Below are 15,960 nucleotides of genomic sequence, written 5' to 3' on the forward strand. Positions count from 1 at the left end.
CGGAAGGGGGCGGGCCGGCGCGCGGGGCCGATCGCCTAGGCAACGGGCTCGCGTGGCGTGCAGGCTTTTCAGAAAGCCCAAAATCCGGGAGCTTCGGGAGGGTAGAGGGGCGACGCGGGGGAAGGCGATCCGGGGAGCTGAATGGCCTCAAGACACTGGCCGACCGGGTGTCTGCATACTGTGGGCGGCCTTTCCAAGTGTGGGGAGCGGCCTCCGAGAACGGTGTCCATGGCACAGGGCGGGAAGAGATAAGGCCTAGGGAAGGCGCCCCTCGTGCCTATCCACCTCTTCTGGGGCTCGGCACTAGGAAGCAGCTTCCCTCTCGGGCCCCTTTGTCTCCAAGCCGTTCCAAACTGAGTACCGGGAGGCGACACAAAGGGAGGGCGGTGAAGGATGGCGCAGGCGCGGGAGCCGCCTAGGCTGCTGGGAGTGGTGGTCCGGCCGCGGAACGGGTAGGTATCCCGCACACTCTGCGGCCGCAGCTCAAAGGACTCCTAGAGAGTGCCAGTGCGCATGCGCCGCCACTTCCGCCCGTGGCCGGCCTTCCCCTTCCTTGCGCCTCCCGGAGGACTTGGGTTTCTAGTAGTAAGAGTCTGGGGGCATTACTCACGGTCTCCCCGCCTCCTCTTCATCGTGATTGGGCTGTCAAAGTGAGGTTGGCAAGTAGATTGGCTACTGCGGTTGCCAGTTCTGTTTCGGGTCCTACTTATACCGCGCTGTGGGGCGGGGACGAAGAGTCGGGCTGAGGAGCGGGCTGTGGTAGTTGCTGCGTTCTATGGTCTCGGAGGCTTCTGTCCCGCGGCCCGTTACGTCCTGGTCGGGTTTTCAGCTAAGCGGGCCGCTCCCCTGCGTTTCCCGGCGGGCGTGCTGCGCCGCCCAACGGGCTCTGCCTCCAAGTGCCAAAAACTCCTAGTAAAGTTTGCGCCTCGCCCGCCGTCCCCACCCCAGCGGCCCTGACGCTGCCCCCTCCGCGACCCTCGCCCCTGGCAAAAGTGACAGGCAAGGCCACGCCCCAGCGAGGGCCGGCCTCGGGCCCGCAGCCCCCTGGGCCCGGGACGGTGAGGGGCGTGAATGCGGCGGGGGGCGGGGCCGTCGCCGGGGGAGGGGGCCGGGGCGCATGCGCGCTGCGCAGCGGGGCTGAATGTTTCCCAAGTGTTTGAAACTGGTATTTGGGTTTTCCACGTTGGACAAGTGCGGCTCGGCGGCCGGCGGAGCGCGCCCCTTCCCGCGGCCCGCTCCGCTCCTCTCTTCTCCCCAGCCCAGTGGGCGGGTGGGCAGCGGCGGCCGCGGCGCTGGGCCCTCTCCCGCCGGTGTGTGCGCGCTCGTACGCGCGGCCCCCAGCGCCAGCCCAGCAGCCTGAGAGGGGGCCTGCGCCCGGGAGCCACCGCCACCGCGGCCCGCGCCTTCAGGCGCTGGGGTCCCCGCGGACCCGGAGGCGGCAGACGGGCTCGGCAGATGTAGCCGCCGGGCCGAAGCAGGAGCCGGTGGGGGGTCGCCGGGAGAGCGAGAGCTTTGCATTTTGCAGTGCTATTTTTTTGAGGGGGGCGGGGGCTGGAGGAAGCGGAAAGCCGCGCCGAGTCGCCGGGGACCTCCAGGGTGAACCATGTTGAGTCCTGCCAACGGGGAGCAGCTCCACCTGGTGAACTATGTGGAGGACTACCTGGACTCCATCGAGTCTCTGCCTTTCGACTTGCAGAGAAATGTCTCGCTGATGCGGGAGATCGACGCGAAATACCAAGGTACGGCCGGGTGATGGATGGGCGGGGGCGACCGCCTCCTCAGCGGGTCCGGGCGCGCCGCGGAGCCGGGCCGGTCCTGCCGTGGACCGGAGGAAGCGGCTGGCTCCGCAGCGGCGGCCCTCGGCAGGGGCAGGAACAAAAGGTCTGGAGCGCCTTTGATTCGCCAAGGTCCTTGTGTGCAAAGCCCGGGACACGGAGGAGGAAGGAGGCGCGAGAGGTCTCGCTGCAAGGCTGCGCGACCAAAGCGCTCTTTGTAGTGAAGTGATGAGGCGGGTGCTGCGGGGGAGGGGGCGGCGGGTCCAAGCCGCGTCCTCTAGGAGGGGGTGCAGATTACGGCGCGAGATGGAGGGATGTGCCGGCACCTGGGGCTGTAGGGCGCCGAGACGGGGCTGCAGGAGAAGGGCGGCTGTGGGCCGGGGTTCCCGCCGACCCGGTGCCTCGGTCCCGGGCAACGCCGCTCCTCCGGCCCTTCTTCGCCGCCCCCCACCCAGTCCCGAATCTGAGTGTTACATAAAGTACCGGGTAGTACTCCGCTCGGGGTAGGTCGGCCGCCCTCGCCCAGCCCCCTCCGGCCCTCACTTGGCGCTGGACACCGAGTAGGGGCCGACTGCGAGGGGCGACGCCGCCGGTAGTAGTTTGCGGAGGACGAGGGCTTTTCTCTGCCGTAGGGAAGGGAAGGGAAGGGGAGGAGCGGAGGCGAGGAAGGCGCCCATCTGCGCTGCGCTGCGCTCGGGGGGGGGGGGGGGCAGATCGCTGGCTTGGAGAGGATCGTGGCAGGTGAGAGGACCTGTGGGTCGTTCTGTGCAGACCTGGCTGCCCAGGGTGTCAGAGAGAGGTGGCGAGTTCGTGTCCGCCGGGAATTGTTGGCTGTTGGGGAAACTTTCCTGCGAGGTCAGTCAAGGCTTTAGGGGCTCTGTTTTGAATGTGGATCACCACTCGGAGTTTACTAATGTTTACAAGGCTACGCAGTAGGGAAACGGAAGAGTTGGCGGGGGGGGGGGGGGGGGGAAAAAAAAAAAATGTTGACCGCTGTCCCCGAAAATACTAGATTTCTCTACCAGGAAGGCGCCCCTGCGCGCTCTATCCGAGACGTAGCTTCGCAGCGACTTTTATAGGAACTTCATTAGCATATTGTGGAACGTCCCGCCTCAGCCTCCCAGTGGTTGGCTGTGACGTCCTTCGTGGAATGTCCTTATCATTCCCCTGCGGAACGATTGGTCGCCGAGGCGGATGAAGGCGGGCCTAGCGCAATAACTGGCATGGGTCTGTGTTTCCGCTGTCTTTTCTTTTTCGGGGAGGAGCGGGGTGCAGGGTGGACGAATTGATTTGAACGCCTTCGGGTCGCTCGGCCTCCGGCCTTGGATTGGTCCTTCTCGCTGCTGGGGCGGGCCGTGCTCTTCCTCCCTGCGGTGTGATTGGTTCTCCTCCTGGCCTCCGCCCTCCAAATCGGCTATTCCCATAGGCGGCGGTTCTCGGGGGGCGGGGCGAGTCTCGCTGGCTTCCTCCCCATTGGCTGGAGGCCTGGCGGGTGTCGCCCCGGGCCCTCCACTCAGCCCGGCCACTTTCGGGCGCGGATCTATGGTAGTAGCAGTGATCCCGGGGCTGGGAGCTCGGGGCCGGGGCTGCAGTTCGGGCCGCCTCCCACGACCCGCGAGACCGGCTCGCAGACAGTCTCAGGTCGCATCTCTGCTGACCCGAGGGTGGGGCAGCGCGTGGCCGTGGAAACGTGAGTGACTGGGGCTGCGTCCACGAGCGGGACCCTCGGCGCAGAAACTTTTCTGGAAGGTGCTGTCCTCGGGCCAGACGGGCCCGGTGGGGTAAAATGGTGTTTGAGGTTGCTTGAATTATTTTTCAAGCATTATTATAAAAATACCCACCCACCCCCTGGGAAGTTCGCTTCATAAAGAACTTCAGTGCAACCCTTATGTAAAATTAAAAATACATTTAAAGTAATTGGACGAACCAATTTAAATGTTGCTACAATCCCATTTAATCTGTAAATTGCATGTGCTGCTGCTTTCCATGGTAATGTTGGTGTGGAATATGTTTGGAAGAAAGGCAGCAGTGTGTCTGAAGCTGAGTTGCTGACATTGAAGAAGCAGAGGGGCTCCGGACGGAAGGGAGGCAGGAGCTGAGACCACTTTGATCGTTCGACGATATAAAAAAGTAGCGCGGGGCGGGGTGCAGGGTCCCAGCTGTATAGACAGCAGAGTTCACGGAGCCACTTTGTCCTCCTGTTGTCGGGGAGAGCCTGGCTTGCTGCTTGCTTCACGTTCACCTAGGATGATGAACTTTTTGGCTTCAGGAAAGATCACAGTCCCGCCGCCCCGGGGGAGTACTGGAGCCGCGCAGCTGGGAGCGCCGAGAAACGCGCGAATCTGTCTCGAGGGTCACAGCTCCTTCGACTTAGGTGTAAATGCTGAGCTCTGCCCCGTAGTTCTGAAAGACAAAGCTTGTTTTCACAGACCTACTCTGTAGGAAGTCAAACGTCTTTTGCTTAGTAGGCATCAGTTGTATGTTAATTCATAAACTTGGATTATAGTTTGTCGATTTAAAATGGTGTTTGAGGTTGCTTGAATTATTTTTCAAGCATTATTATAAAAATACCCACCCACCCCCTGGGAAGTTCGCTTCATAAAGAACTTCAGCGCAACCCTTATGTAAAATTAAAATACATTTAAAGTAATTGGACAAACCAATTTAAATGTTGCTACAATCCCATTTAATCTGTAAATTGCATGTGCTGCTGCTTTCCATGGTAATGTTGGTGTGGAATATGTTTGGAAGAAAGGCAGCAGTGTGTCTGAAGGTGAGTTGCTGGCATTGAAGAAGCAGAGTGTCTGGAAGGATGGCTTCCTATTTAGCAGTGGTGTTGTTCTTGTTTATAAATATTTGTACTTAGTGGCTTTGTTGATAAAATACTTTGCTTGGAGTATCAAAGAAATGTTAGGTAACAGAAATACTTCTTGGTAATTTTGCGATGGGGTTTCTGTTTCTCTTGCCCACAAATTAGGCTTCACCTGGATGGAAGCTTGCTTCTGATGTAAAATAACCTCTGTGTTATTAAATTTTAAATTTATGATAGTTTTCTATGAAATGACAATATTGTCTTTAGAACTTTGATTACTGATGAAGTGATACCATTTTGTAACCCTAAATCCATTTAAAAAAAAGGTACACAATTTTAACATTATGATAAATAAGTTGGATAAGTTGGTGTTACTTGGATACGTTGAACACAGCTATTTATTTTTATAATTAATTACTATATGAGACTAGGGCATTCCTCCTGGTGGCAGGCAGCCTGCATTGTTCCTCTAGGAAATGTCTTCAAGCTGTCTTTAGTTTGAGAATATACTCTGGAAAATATTACCAGTTAGAGAAGCTTCAGCATTGGCCTAAGTTCTTATGTTTACTCTAGTGTTAGGTATATGTCTTATAACTATTTGGAGATAAGATGTGGAAAGGAAGGGGGTAACATTTTAGACAATCCCTCTCACTCTCAGCCCCTCCCCTAGTTTACAAGTAGTATTGTTGGCCAGGCACGGTGGCTCACTCCTGTAATCCCAGCACTTTGGGAGACCGAGGCGGGCGGATCACCTGAGGTCGAGAGTTGGGAGACCAGCCTGTCCCACATGGAGAAACCCTGTCTCTACTGAAAATACAAAATTAGCCGGGCGTGGATTAACATGCCTGTAATCCCAGCTACTTGGGAGGCTGAGGCAGGAGAATCGCTTGAATCTGGGAGGCAGGTTGCAGTGAGCCGAGATCGCGCCATTTGCACTCTAGCCTGGGCAACAAGAGCGAAACTCCGTCTCAACAAAAAAAAGTAGTATTGTTGCCTTGTTTAAGGAGACTGCAAAAAGGTTTTAGGAGAATAATCTGGTACTGTTTAATTTAATGGTTACTGTTTGAGGAAAAAGAACTCTGGAATTTCTGTGTATTTAAGTAGCCTTTTGGCAAGACTGTTTACTTCCCTTATTTCAACTAGTTTTTTTTAACAGCTTTTGTTTCTTGAGAAATTGCCTAATTACACTTGCCAAATTACACTTTAAAATCATATACACTTTCCTCTAACATGCCCAAGAAGGTTTACATTTAAATACTGAAGAGGTTTTCTTTTGTTTTTGATAACATTTTAAGGCCCATTGACTTTAACAGATGTGAAGATGTTTTTGTTTAAGCAGTAGATGCAAAAGTAAAATCTACCAGCTTCGTTTTAAAGCAAGGCTAGTGCATTCACAGCAGTTAAAAAATAATAATAATGGCCCATCACAGTGGTGCTCCTGTAGTCCCAGCTACTCAGGAGGCTGAGGTGGGAGGGTCCCTTCAGCCTGGGAGATCGACGCTGCAGTGAGCCGAGATTGCGCTACTGCACTCCAGCCTGGGCGACAGAGACAGACCTTGTCCCTAAAATAATAACAAGTCATGATAATAAAGCAAAGCTAGGTTTTCTGGATTATTGTGGCAGAACTGTTCTTGCTGTCACTAATACAGAGGGATAACATGCCAGAATAAATGTGGGGACTGAAACTGAGGACCTAAGTCACAAAGTAGCCTAGACCTTTACTGTTAACCCGGTTCCTTAAATCATAGAGAGCTATTATATAAATTTATACACATTCTCTAATTTAACAGGGTATTCTAGATGTTGGTATGTTAAAATAAAGAAAATAAAGACCTTTTTTATTTAAAATATTCAAATAATTTATAATATATTTTATTAATGTTTGTATATTGTGTATAAATAATGTAATAAGTACCATGTTTATATAGTTATATGTATATTAATAATTGCATTCAAACAGAAGCATTTGAGTAAAAATGATGGCAGTATAGACATAATCATTAATAGAAAGTATTAATGTTGGGTCCCGAGCACTGCACCTCATTTAAACGTTTCCTCTTAATGGCTTCGGGCGTTGTCACCCGTGCGTGCCTGGGAACTGTTCTCAGGTTCCCTGGGGTGGCTGGAGCGGCTGCTCCCCCTGTGGGAGCTGTGCTGGCATTTGTGTTTTGTTTAGTTTAGCACAGGAACAGATAGGCCTGGGAGGGCCTGTGGCTGGTGGGCTTTGTTCTGGGCAAGCCATGCGCTGGCCCCTAGGACCCCTGCCAGCCCTCTCCGTAGACCCGTCCGGGGCCGTGTGGGTTGTCCCGGTGTCCTGCTCGCGAGTGACGCCTGTCCTTCTTGCCCCCCAGAGATCTTGAAGGAGCTGGACGAGTGCTACGAGCGCTTCAGCCGCGAGACGGACGGGGCGCAGAAGCGGCGGATGCTGCACTGTGTGCAGCGCGCACTGATCCGCAGCCAGGAGCTGGGCGACGAGAAGATCCAGATCGTGAGCCAGATGGTGGAGCTGGTGGAGAACCGCACGCGGCAGGTGGACAGCCACGTGGAGCTGTTCGAGGCGCAGCAGGAGCTGGGCGACACAGCGGGCAACAGCGGCAAGGCTGGCGCGGACAGGCCCAAAGGCGAGGCGGCAGCGCAGGCTGACAAGCCCAACAGCAAGCGCTCACGGCGGCAGCGCAACAACGAGAACCGCGAGAACGCATCCAGCAACCACGACCACGACGACGGTGCCTCGGGCACACCCAAGGAGAAGAAGGCCAAGACCTCCAAGAAGAAGAAGCGCTCCAAGGCCAAGGCGGAGCGAGAGGCGTCCCCTGCCGACCTCCCCATCGACCCCAATGAACCCACGTACTGTCTGTGCAACCAGGTCTCCTACGGGGAGATGATCGGCTGCGACAACGACGAGTGCCCCATCGAGTGGTTCCACTTCTCGTGCGTGGGGCTCAATCATAAACCCAAGGGCAAGTGGTACTGTCCCAAGTGCCGGGGGGAGAACGAGAAGACCATGGACAAAGCCCTGGAGAAATCCAAAAAAGAGAGGGCTTACAACAGGTAGTTTGTGGACAGGCGCCTTGTAGTGAGGAGGACAAAATAAACCGTGTATTTATTACATTGCTGCCTTCGTTGAGGTGCAAGGAGTGTAAAATGTATATTTTTAAAGAATGTTAGAAAAGGAACCATTCCTTTCATCATAGGGATGGCAGTGATTCTGTTTGCCTTTTGTTGTCATTGGTACACGTGTAACAAGAAAGTGGTCTGTGGATCAGCATTTTAGAAACTACAAATATAGGTTTGATTCAACACTTAAGTCTCAGACTGATTTCTTGCGGGAGGAGGGGGGACTAAACTCAACCTAACACATTAAATGTGGAAGGAAAATATTTCATTTAGCTTTTTTATTTTAATAAAAGTAATATTATTACTTTATGAACAATTTTTTTTAATTGGCCACGTCGCCAAAAATACAGCCTGTAGTAAATGTGTTTCTTGCTGTCATGATGTATATCCATATAACAATTCAGTAACAAAGGTTTAAAGTTTGAAGATTATTTTTTAAAAAAGTAAATGGTTAAATTTTACATGACAGATATTTTATATATTGGCCTGTTCCCCAAATGGCCATTTTAAAATGCTTGGGTACACTTCTCTTAAACAAGTGGTCTAGTCAAGGAACCTCAAGTCATGCTTTTGCCATCACCAATCATAGTGTAGCCATCTTTAATTTATATCAGGTGTATAAATGTACATTTCCAAGTGAACTTGCACTTGTTATATTATAATTGGAAGTGCAGTCAGCAGATGCTGTTGTGAAGCTAATGTCACAATTATGTGCAAAGGTGTGCTTCCTGCTGTATGTGAGCTGTAAAAATGTTACGTGAAGAAATAAATGAAACTTGGCCAGTTTGTTCCTCTAGTAGTATATTTAATTTTGTCATAAGTAACTTTTAATATTTGTCTTAAAAGTTTATACACCAGCAGTTTAGACAAAGCCTTAAGCAAATTTTGTATTATTGTTCTCACTTATTATTAATAATGTAGAAGTTACTTAATTGCCAGCAAATAAATACGTGTCAGAAAAGAATCAGTATTCAGACCCTGGGTCAGGAAATTACTGCCCACTTGTCAAGTCCAGCTCACCATCTGTTTGAACATTATATGAAGTTTAAATTCCAGTGTCCATAAACAAAGTTTCAGTGGAACACAGCCGTGCTTACGTGCGTATGGTCTGTGACTGCTTTTGCAAAACTGCGGCAGAGTTCAATAGTTGCGCCTGAAACCATTTGACTTGACAAGCCAAAACTATTTTCTGGCCCTCTGCAGAAAGAGTTTGCTGACCTGATTTAGACTAGCATCTAACATTGATTTGCCCACATATTGAAAGGGTCAGTGGAGTTTTCATTTATTTTTTATTTTTTTGAGATGGAGTTCCAGGCTGGAGTGCAATAGCGCAATCTTGGCTCACTGCAACCTCCGCCTCCCAGGTTCAAGCGATTCTCCTGCCTCAGCCTCCCCAGTAGCTAGGATTATAGACATTCACCACCACGCCCAGCTAATTTTGTATTTTCAGTAGAGACGGGGTTTCTCCATGTTGGTCATGGCTCGTCTCCCACTCCCGACCTCAGGTGATCCTCCCGCCTCGGCCTTCCAAAGTGCTGGGATTACAGGTGTCAGCCACCATGCCCGGCCAGATTTTTCATTTCTTTTTTTTTTTTTATTCTGAGATGGAGTCTCACTCTGTCTCCAGGCTGGAGTGCAGTGGCCCAGTCTTGGCTCACTGCAACCTCCGCCTCTCGGGTTCAAGCGATTCTCTTGCCTCAGCCTCCCTAGTAGCTGGGACTACAGGTGCGTGCCACCATGCCCAGCTAATTTTTGTATTTTTAGTGGAGATGGGGTTTCACCATGTTGGCCAGTGTGGTCTCGAGCTCTTGACCGTGATCCGCCCACCTCGGCCTCCCAAAGTGCTGGGATTACAGGCGTGAGCCACCGTGTGCTAAGTGATACATGATTAACTTCACTCATGGTAAACTCAGTTTCTTTCCATGATCTGTTTCACAGTCTCTGTGAAGCTACCACAAAGAAGTAGTGAGTGATGACTTTCTAGAATCTAAGTATATGGCATGTATTTATTATAAGTAAAACATTAAGTTTGCTGATTGTTTACTTGTGATAGACAATTACTGTGAACTTTATTTGTGCTGGACATAAGTGTCTGACTGTTTTACAGTGAAATTCCATTATAGAGGGTTACTTGGTAGAGAAATGCAAATTGTAGTTGGTCATACACTAAAATTTGAACTTTTTACATATCAATACTTACAAATAGGTGTTTACTTTCCCGCAAAACTCCAGAACATTTAAGAGTCTTGGGTGTTTAAATTTGATGAGATTTACCCAAACAAACAGTGAACAAAAAGTTTATGAAAATAAGTTATAGAACTAAAATACTTAATAAAAATCTAGTGACAATAAAAATAGTTTGAGTCTTTGTTTATATAAAATTTTATGCTAATTTTTCACTTCTATATTAATGGGAGGTAATAATGGAAATTAAGTTATAGAAATGAAGATTCAGTGAAATGCAGTTGCTCATCCTGGATTTCTTCATATTCAGTTTTGGTGTAGACAGCTGGTGAAGAGAGATGGCTCAGAGGCCAAGCCTTGCAATCTAGGAACCCAGCCCTGTCCTTAAGGGCTTGATCTTGAATAAATTGCTTAACACTTGGTCTATAGTTCTACACTTTTAAAATATGTTTCACAGAGGGTGATTCCAATAAATAAATGCACTGGCATATTCAAATGTTGGGTATTTTTTCTCTAGCTTTCTTCAAGTTTCTCATAAGGACAGGTGGGTAGCCACTTACTCTTTTAAAAAATTAGATACAATACAGAGTCATGTTTTGTTGGATTGGCAGTCTTAAATCACTCGTTATTTCCAGTGGACATTAAAAAAAAATCACAGATAAGTACTTAAAACACGATTTGGGATTTAGATCATGATTGGATACAATAGATACTGGAATCCCGACATGAGGACCAAAAATGGTACTGAATTCTTTTTGAAAAATAGATTAGTGAAAAGCGATCTAATGTAGAACAGTTGCTTTTACTTAGACGTTCAATGCATATTTGTTGTATAATAACCAAGTTACTACAGTTCAGATAAAGGGTCCAAAGTGTTTTCGTTATAATATAATACTTTGTATTGTAAACTGGACTAAAGAAACGTTGTATGTTCAAGGAAGTGTTGAGCAGCCATGGTGCTCCTGGGACAGGCTCCCCAGGTGCTGAGAGAGGTGCTGCAGGAGTCACAGACCTGCAGGCACTTACTTGCCGGTGACCCGGACGTTGGCTGGTGGTTCTCTTTTGGTGTGATTAGAGCTATGCGAGTTGTCTCAATACTTGAGACTATCGGTGGTTGCCAGTGCTGAATAAAGCGTTTATCAAAGTAAAAGCCATTTCTTCTTCTTATATATTATTTTAGAAAGAGTACACATTTAGTTGTGATATCCTTTTGTAGTTCACATTTATGTAGTGTTCCAGGTAACACTTGGAACTTACCTGAACACTTTAATGTTTCATTGAAGTATTAAATCTTTTTCTTAGGCAAAATGATTAAGAGCTTCATCTGTGCATTTCTAAAGACACGATGTGCTCTCGAGGACATCTAGCTTTTTTCCTTCTTTCTAAAGTAATTTATGGCTCTAGAATCCTTGGCATATATGGAGCGAGGTTTTATTGATACTGTCTGTCTCCCTCTCCGTTTTAGCGTGTAGAATGTGCCTCTTTCATCGCAGAGTCCAGACAGTTCTCAGCACCTTGGGGGCTAGATTTCTAGGGTTTTTTAATCTGGAAAAATTGCTAGTCCGTGACTGCATTTCTTGAGGCACTTGTGTTCTCTGCACAGGCTGTCATTCTGAACTCATGTGGAAGGCTCCTAGGAAGACACCGCTAATGGGAAGGAGGTGGGAGAGCAAATGTGTGTTGTGTTGCTAAGTCAAAATTGCCTCCTGAGGTTTTTTATGAGGGGCTTTGTTTCAGAGTATTTATGTTAACTATTCCGTCTTTGTTTTTTAAGCAACTCATCAATGAGAATCCAACTATTACATTTTTTTCTAACAAACCAAACATTAGTGAGCTGTGCCCCCTGTGCCACCAAAAGAATGAGGAATTCTATAACTGGAATGAAGAAAATCATTAGGTCAGTTCTCTTTCCTTACCTCAAATGCTCTGTATTACCTGACTGTTCATAAAGATGGGGTTGGTATTTTTCCAATTAAAAACCCCAATCTGAAAAGCTACTACAAACTGAGTAAACAGGTTAGATTTTTATTTTTATTTTTCCTGAGACGGTGTCTTGCTCTGTCACCCAGGCTGGGGTGCAGTGGCTGATCTTAACTCACTGCAACCTCTGCCTCCCAGGTTCAGCGATTCTCCTGCCTCAGCCTCCCGAGTTGCTGGGATTACAGGCACGCACCACTACGCCCAGCTAATTTTTTTGTATTTTTGGTAGAGATAGGATTGCACCATGTTGGCCAGGTGGTCATGAACTCCTGACCTCGTGATCTGCCCGCCTCAGCCTCCTAAAGTGCTGGGATTACAGGCGTGAGCCGCCACGCCCAGTCCAGGTTAAATCTTGACTGCAGTCAGTCAATGCACCATTAAAGTAAAATTTTTCTTTTTCTTTTTCTTTCTTTTTTTTTTTTGAGACGGAGTCTTGCTCTTGTTGCCCAGGCTGGAGTGCAATGGCACAATCTCGGCTCACTGCAACCTTCGCCTCCTGGGTTCGAGCTATTCTCCTGCCGTAGCCTCCCAAGTAGCTGGGATTACAGGTGTGCGCCACCATGCCCGGCTAATTTTTGTATTTTTAGTAGAGATGGGGTTTTACCATGTTGGCCAGGCTGGTCTCGAACTCCTGACCTCTGGTGATCCACCTGCCTCAGCTTCCCAAAGTGCTGGGACTACAGGTGTGAGCCACTGCCTGACTAAAGTAGAAATTTTCTTTTTTTCTTTTTTTTTTTTTGAAGTGGTTAGAAAAGTTTATTTTGTGCTTAGGATTTTTTTTCTTTTTCCTTTTTCTTTTTTTTTTTTTGAGACGGAATTTTGCTCTTGTTGCCCAGGCTGGTGTGTAATGGCGCAATCTTGGCTCACCGCAGCCTCTGCCTCCTGGGTTCAAGAGATTTTCCTGCCTCATCTTCCCAAGTAGCTGGGATTACAGGCACGCACCACCACACCACACCTGGCTAATTTTGTATTTTTAGTAGAGACGGGGTTTCTCCATGTTGGTCAGGCTGGTCTCAAATTCCCGACCTCAGGTGATCCACCCGCCTCAACCTCCCGAAGTGCTGGGATTACAGGTGTGAGCTACTGCACCTAGCCCCTTAGGATATTTTTCTAAGGCATCACAGGTTACACATCCAAACTCTTCAATGGTATAATATTTTATATTAAAGTAGAATTTTCTACGAAACAAGAAAATGCTTGTTTCAGCAGGCAACTTTAAATAAAGGTACTCAGTGTCATGGTGTATGTATATCAATATAGCCACCATTTATTGCCTCCTATATGCTAGACACTGCTAGCACTGCATACTTTATATTTTATGACAACCCTGCCAAAAAATGGCTGCTTTTCCTGATGAAGGTGCCGAGACTCCAGCCAGGGACCTGACTTGCACAAGGCCAACGCCCTGCATCTGGCTCCAAAACCGGCATCTTCGACCACCGCCTGGCACCCGGAGGCCTCCTCGTGGTCAGGACCTGGTGTTGCCGCTGGTGTTCCCTGAACGCCTAACATGCCAGGAGCGTGCTGTCCTCCCAGCTCTGTGGGGTTCTTACGACTGAGAAAGCCATAGAAAGTGAAAGAAACGCTCATGGTCTCACGGGAGGAGAGAGTGGAAAAAGTCTCAATTGCTGGGCTTCTTTGCCTGAATGAAGGGGTCTGCGGGAGCCACGGATATTTGCACTACCAAGTTCTTATGCTTCTGATTTTCCTCCAGGTAAACCAGGATGCTTACTTCAAGTTTCTTGTTTTGCCCTACAGTGAATTTTAGGATTGTAATTTACCTGCAAGGTTTTTGTTTGTTTGTTTTGTTTTGTTTTTTTGAGATGGAGTTTTCGCCCAAGCTGGAGTGCAATGGCGCAATCTCTGCTCACTGCAACCTTCGCCTCCCGAGTTCAAGCAATCCTCCTGCCTTAGCCACCCGAGTAGCTGGGATTACAGGCACGCGCCACCACACCTGGCTGATTTGTATTTTTAGTAGAGACGGAGTTTCTCCATGTTGGTGAGGCTGGTCTCGAACTCGTGACCTCAGGTGATCCGCCTGCCTCGGCCTCCCAAAGTGCTGGGATTACAGGCATGAGCCACCGTGCCCAGCCTACCTGCAAGGTTTTAAGCAATCCACCAGGAGCCATGCACGGTGCTAGAATCAGCATGAGAGTCAAAGTCAGATTTGAATCAGGACTAGTTTATCACAGGCTAACCTCAAGGAAGTCACTCTTCTCTGCCCAGTGTCCTCAGAAGCAAAATAAGGCCAGTGATAATGCCCATCCCAGGAGTGGCGGCCCAGACTTGTTAATGTCTGAAAATACTTCAGAAATGCTAGAGCACCGTACAGATAACAATTTGAGTAATATTTTTGGTCAAATTATTCTAGTTTAACACATGTGTTCTTAAAAAATGGGACTTGCGATTCCTTACGGCTGAAGAGAATCAAGTCCACCCTTAGCATATCAGTGGTCATTGCCAGGTTCCTCCCATGGCGGCTTTTCTATAAACAATTCCATTTCTCTTTGTAGAACACAGAAGTAAATACATCAAATTTTTACTTTTAGCAGCAATCAGAGCCTGTTAAACTTCCTTTTGACTCACCTCTTGATTGAATTCAGAGTAGGCAGAAAATCTCATTCAATCTCTTCACTGTGTGGGTGAGGAAACTGAGGCCCAAGGGTGACGAAGCCACTTCCTCAAAGGCACTCCGTGAGTTGGGGGTGGGGCTGCCAGCAGGATGAAGTGCTGTTACTCCAGGCCAGAGCCGCTCCCCCGCTTCATCAGCCATGCTGTTTCATGGGTGCACCTGTTCTCATTTATGTGGAAGTTAGGAACCATGGGTCTCTCGTGTTAAGCCACAGGCCTTTAATAAAGACATGTAGAGTAAAGCCTGAATCCAAGAATTGACATTTAAACATGAAACATTTTCTTTTCTAACTTGGAAACCAGTTCTAAAAACACACCTAAAAGGGAATTTCAGTTTGATTTGTGTGAAGGGAATATTTGTGGATAAATGTGTATGTCATTAGAAATGCAATATTTCTAAATGATTAATATTTGAGACATTAATGTGGTTAGATTTTAATCACCCAATTAATGTAATATTTTTATTATAAAATTTTATAAAAACAAATGTAAATAATCATTCACAGAGTTTAACAATGTATCCATTTACAAAGATGCCTGGAAACAGTTTGCTGTCTCCCAAAGTGTTTATTTAACATAAGAAATTGTTAGATAAATACTTATTTTCTATATTATTTGAGCATCTTTTGGTTGCAAGTAACAATAATTGACTATGTGTCAAGCAAAGACAGAGAAGATAAGTGTCAGAAAATTCAGGAATCGGAAGAGCAATGAGGACATTGCAGGAAGGATTTTTCTCTGCAGCACAGATGTGTTCAGACACGGTGGGGACCGGGTGGAGACCGATCCACGAGGCTCACCGTGGCCAAGGGGTAGATGGTGTGGTGGACACTGAGCTGCTGGAGCCTGTTGGGGACAGTCAGGTGCTATGTTAGGGCAAATCCTTCCATTTTGAAAACACTTCCCCGGCCAGATGCAGTGGCTCAAGCCTGTAATCCCAGCATTTAGGGAGGCTGAGGCGGGCAGATCACGAGGTCAGAAGGTCAAGACCATCCTGCCTGACATGGTGAAACCCCGTCTCCACTAAAAATACAAAAAATTAGCCGGGCGTGGTGGCACTTGCCTGTAGTCCCAGCTACTTGGGAGGCTGAGGCAGAAGAATGGCGTGAACCCGGGAGTCGGAGGTTGCAGTGAGCCAAGATCGCGCCACTGCACTCCAACCTGGGCGACAGAGCGAGTCTCCGTCTCAAAAACAAAAACAAAAACAAAAACAGAACACTTGCCCTGATAGATGCTGTGTTTGAACAGACACTTATGCCACTCTGACAACTACTGGCTCTGGCTTCATTCTTTTCCCTTTGATTGGGATGTGCTCAGGGAATGGAAATTAATTTTTGTATTTTAGATGGAAGAGAGGAAATTATAGTTTTCCATGGCCAATATACACAATTTTCAAAATATTTATGACTCTCTGCACCATCAATCTGTTCCATAAACATGAGAAATTAGAAGTCAACTAAC

At 48.2% G+C, this 15,960-nt stretch overlaps 2 protein-coding genes across 6 annotated transcripts in view; one reads left to right on the forward strand and one right to left on the reverse strand.

Annotated features, from left to right (window-relative positions):
• The window catches only part of CARS2 (cysteinyl-tRNA synthetase 2, mitochondrial), a 71,611-nt gene extending 70,608 nt beyond the window's left edge, over window positions 1-1,003 (reverse strand). The window contains exon 1 of the mRNA XM_058438068.1: window positions 611-1,003. The gene's annotated coding sequence lies outside the window, so the exon portion shown is untranslated. The remainder of the gene's footprint in view (window positions 1-610) is intronic.
• Window positions 104-8,790, forward strand: ING1 (inhibitor of growth family member 1). Of its 5 annotated transcripts, none has more exons than XM_032151340.2 (2): window positions 104-452; window positions 6,939-8,790. In XM_032151340.2, the coding sequence occupies exon 2, from the start codon at window positions 7,010-7,012 to the stop codon at window positions 7,640-7,642; it is 633 nt and encodes a 210-aa protein (XP_032007231.1). In that variant the 5' UTR covers window positions 104-452; window positions 6,939-7,009; the 3' UTR covers window positions 7,643-8,790. The 5 variants fall into 5 exon arrangements, with proteins under 5 accessions (XP_032007231.1, XP_032007230.1, XP_032007229.1 ...); XM_032151339.2 differs by lacking the exon at window positions 104-452 and adding an exon at window positions 1,538-1,739; XM_032151338.2 differs by lacking the exon at window positions 104-452 and adding an exon at window positions 2,464-3,465.
• Window positions 8,791-15,960: the final 7,170 nt, after the last annotated feature.

This window comes from Hylobates moloch, unplaced genomic scaffold (assembly GCF_009828535.3).
Source record: "Hylobates moloch isolate HMO894 unplaced genomic scaffold, HMol_V3 SCAFFOLD_4, whole genome shotgun sequence".
NCBI classification, from domain to species: Eukaryota; Metazoa; Chordata; class Mammalia; order Primates; family Hylobatidae; genus Hylobates; species Hylobates moloch.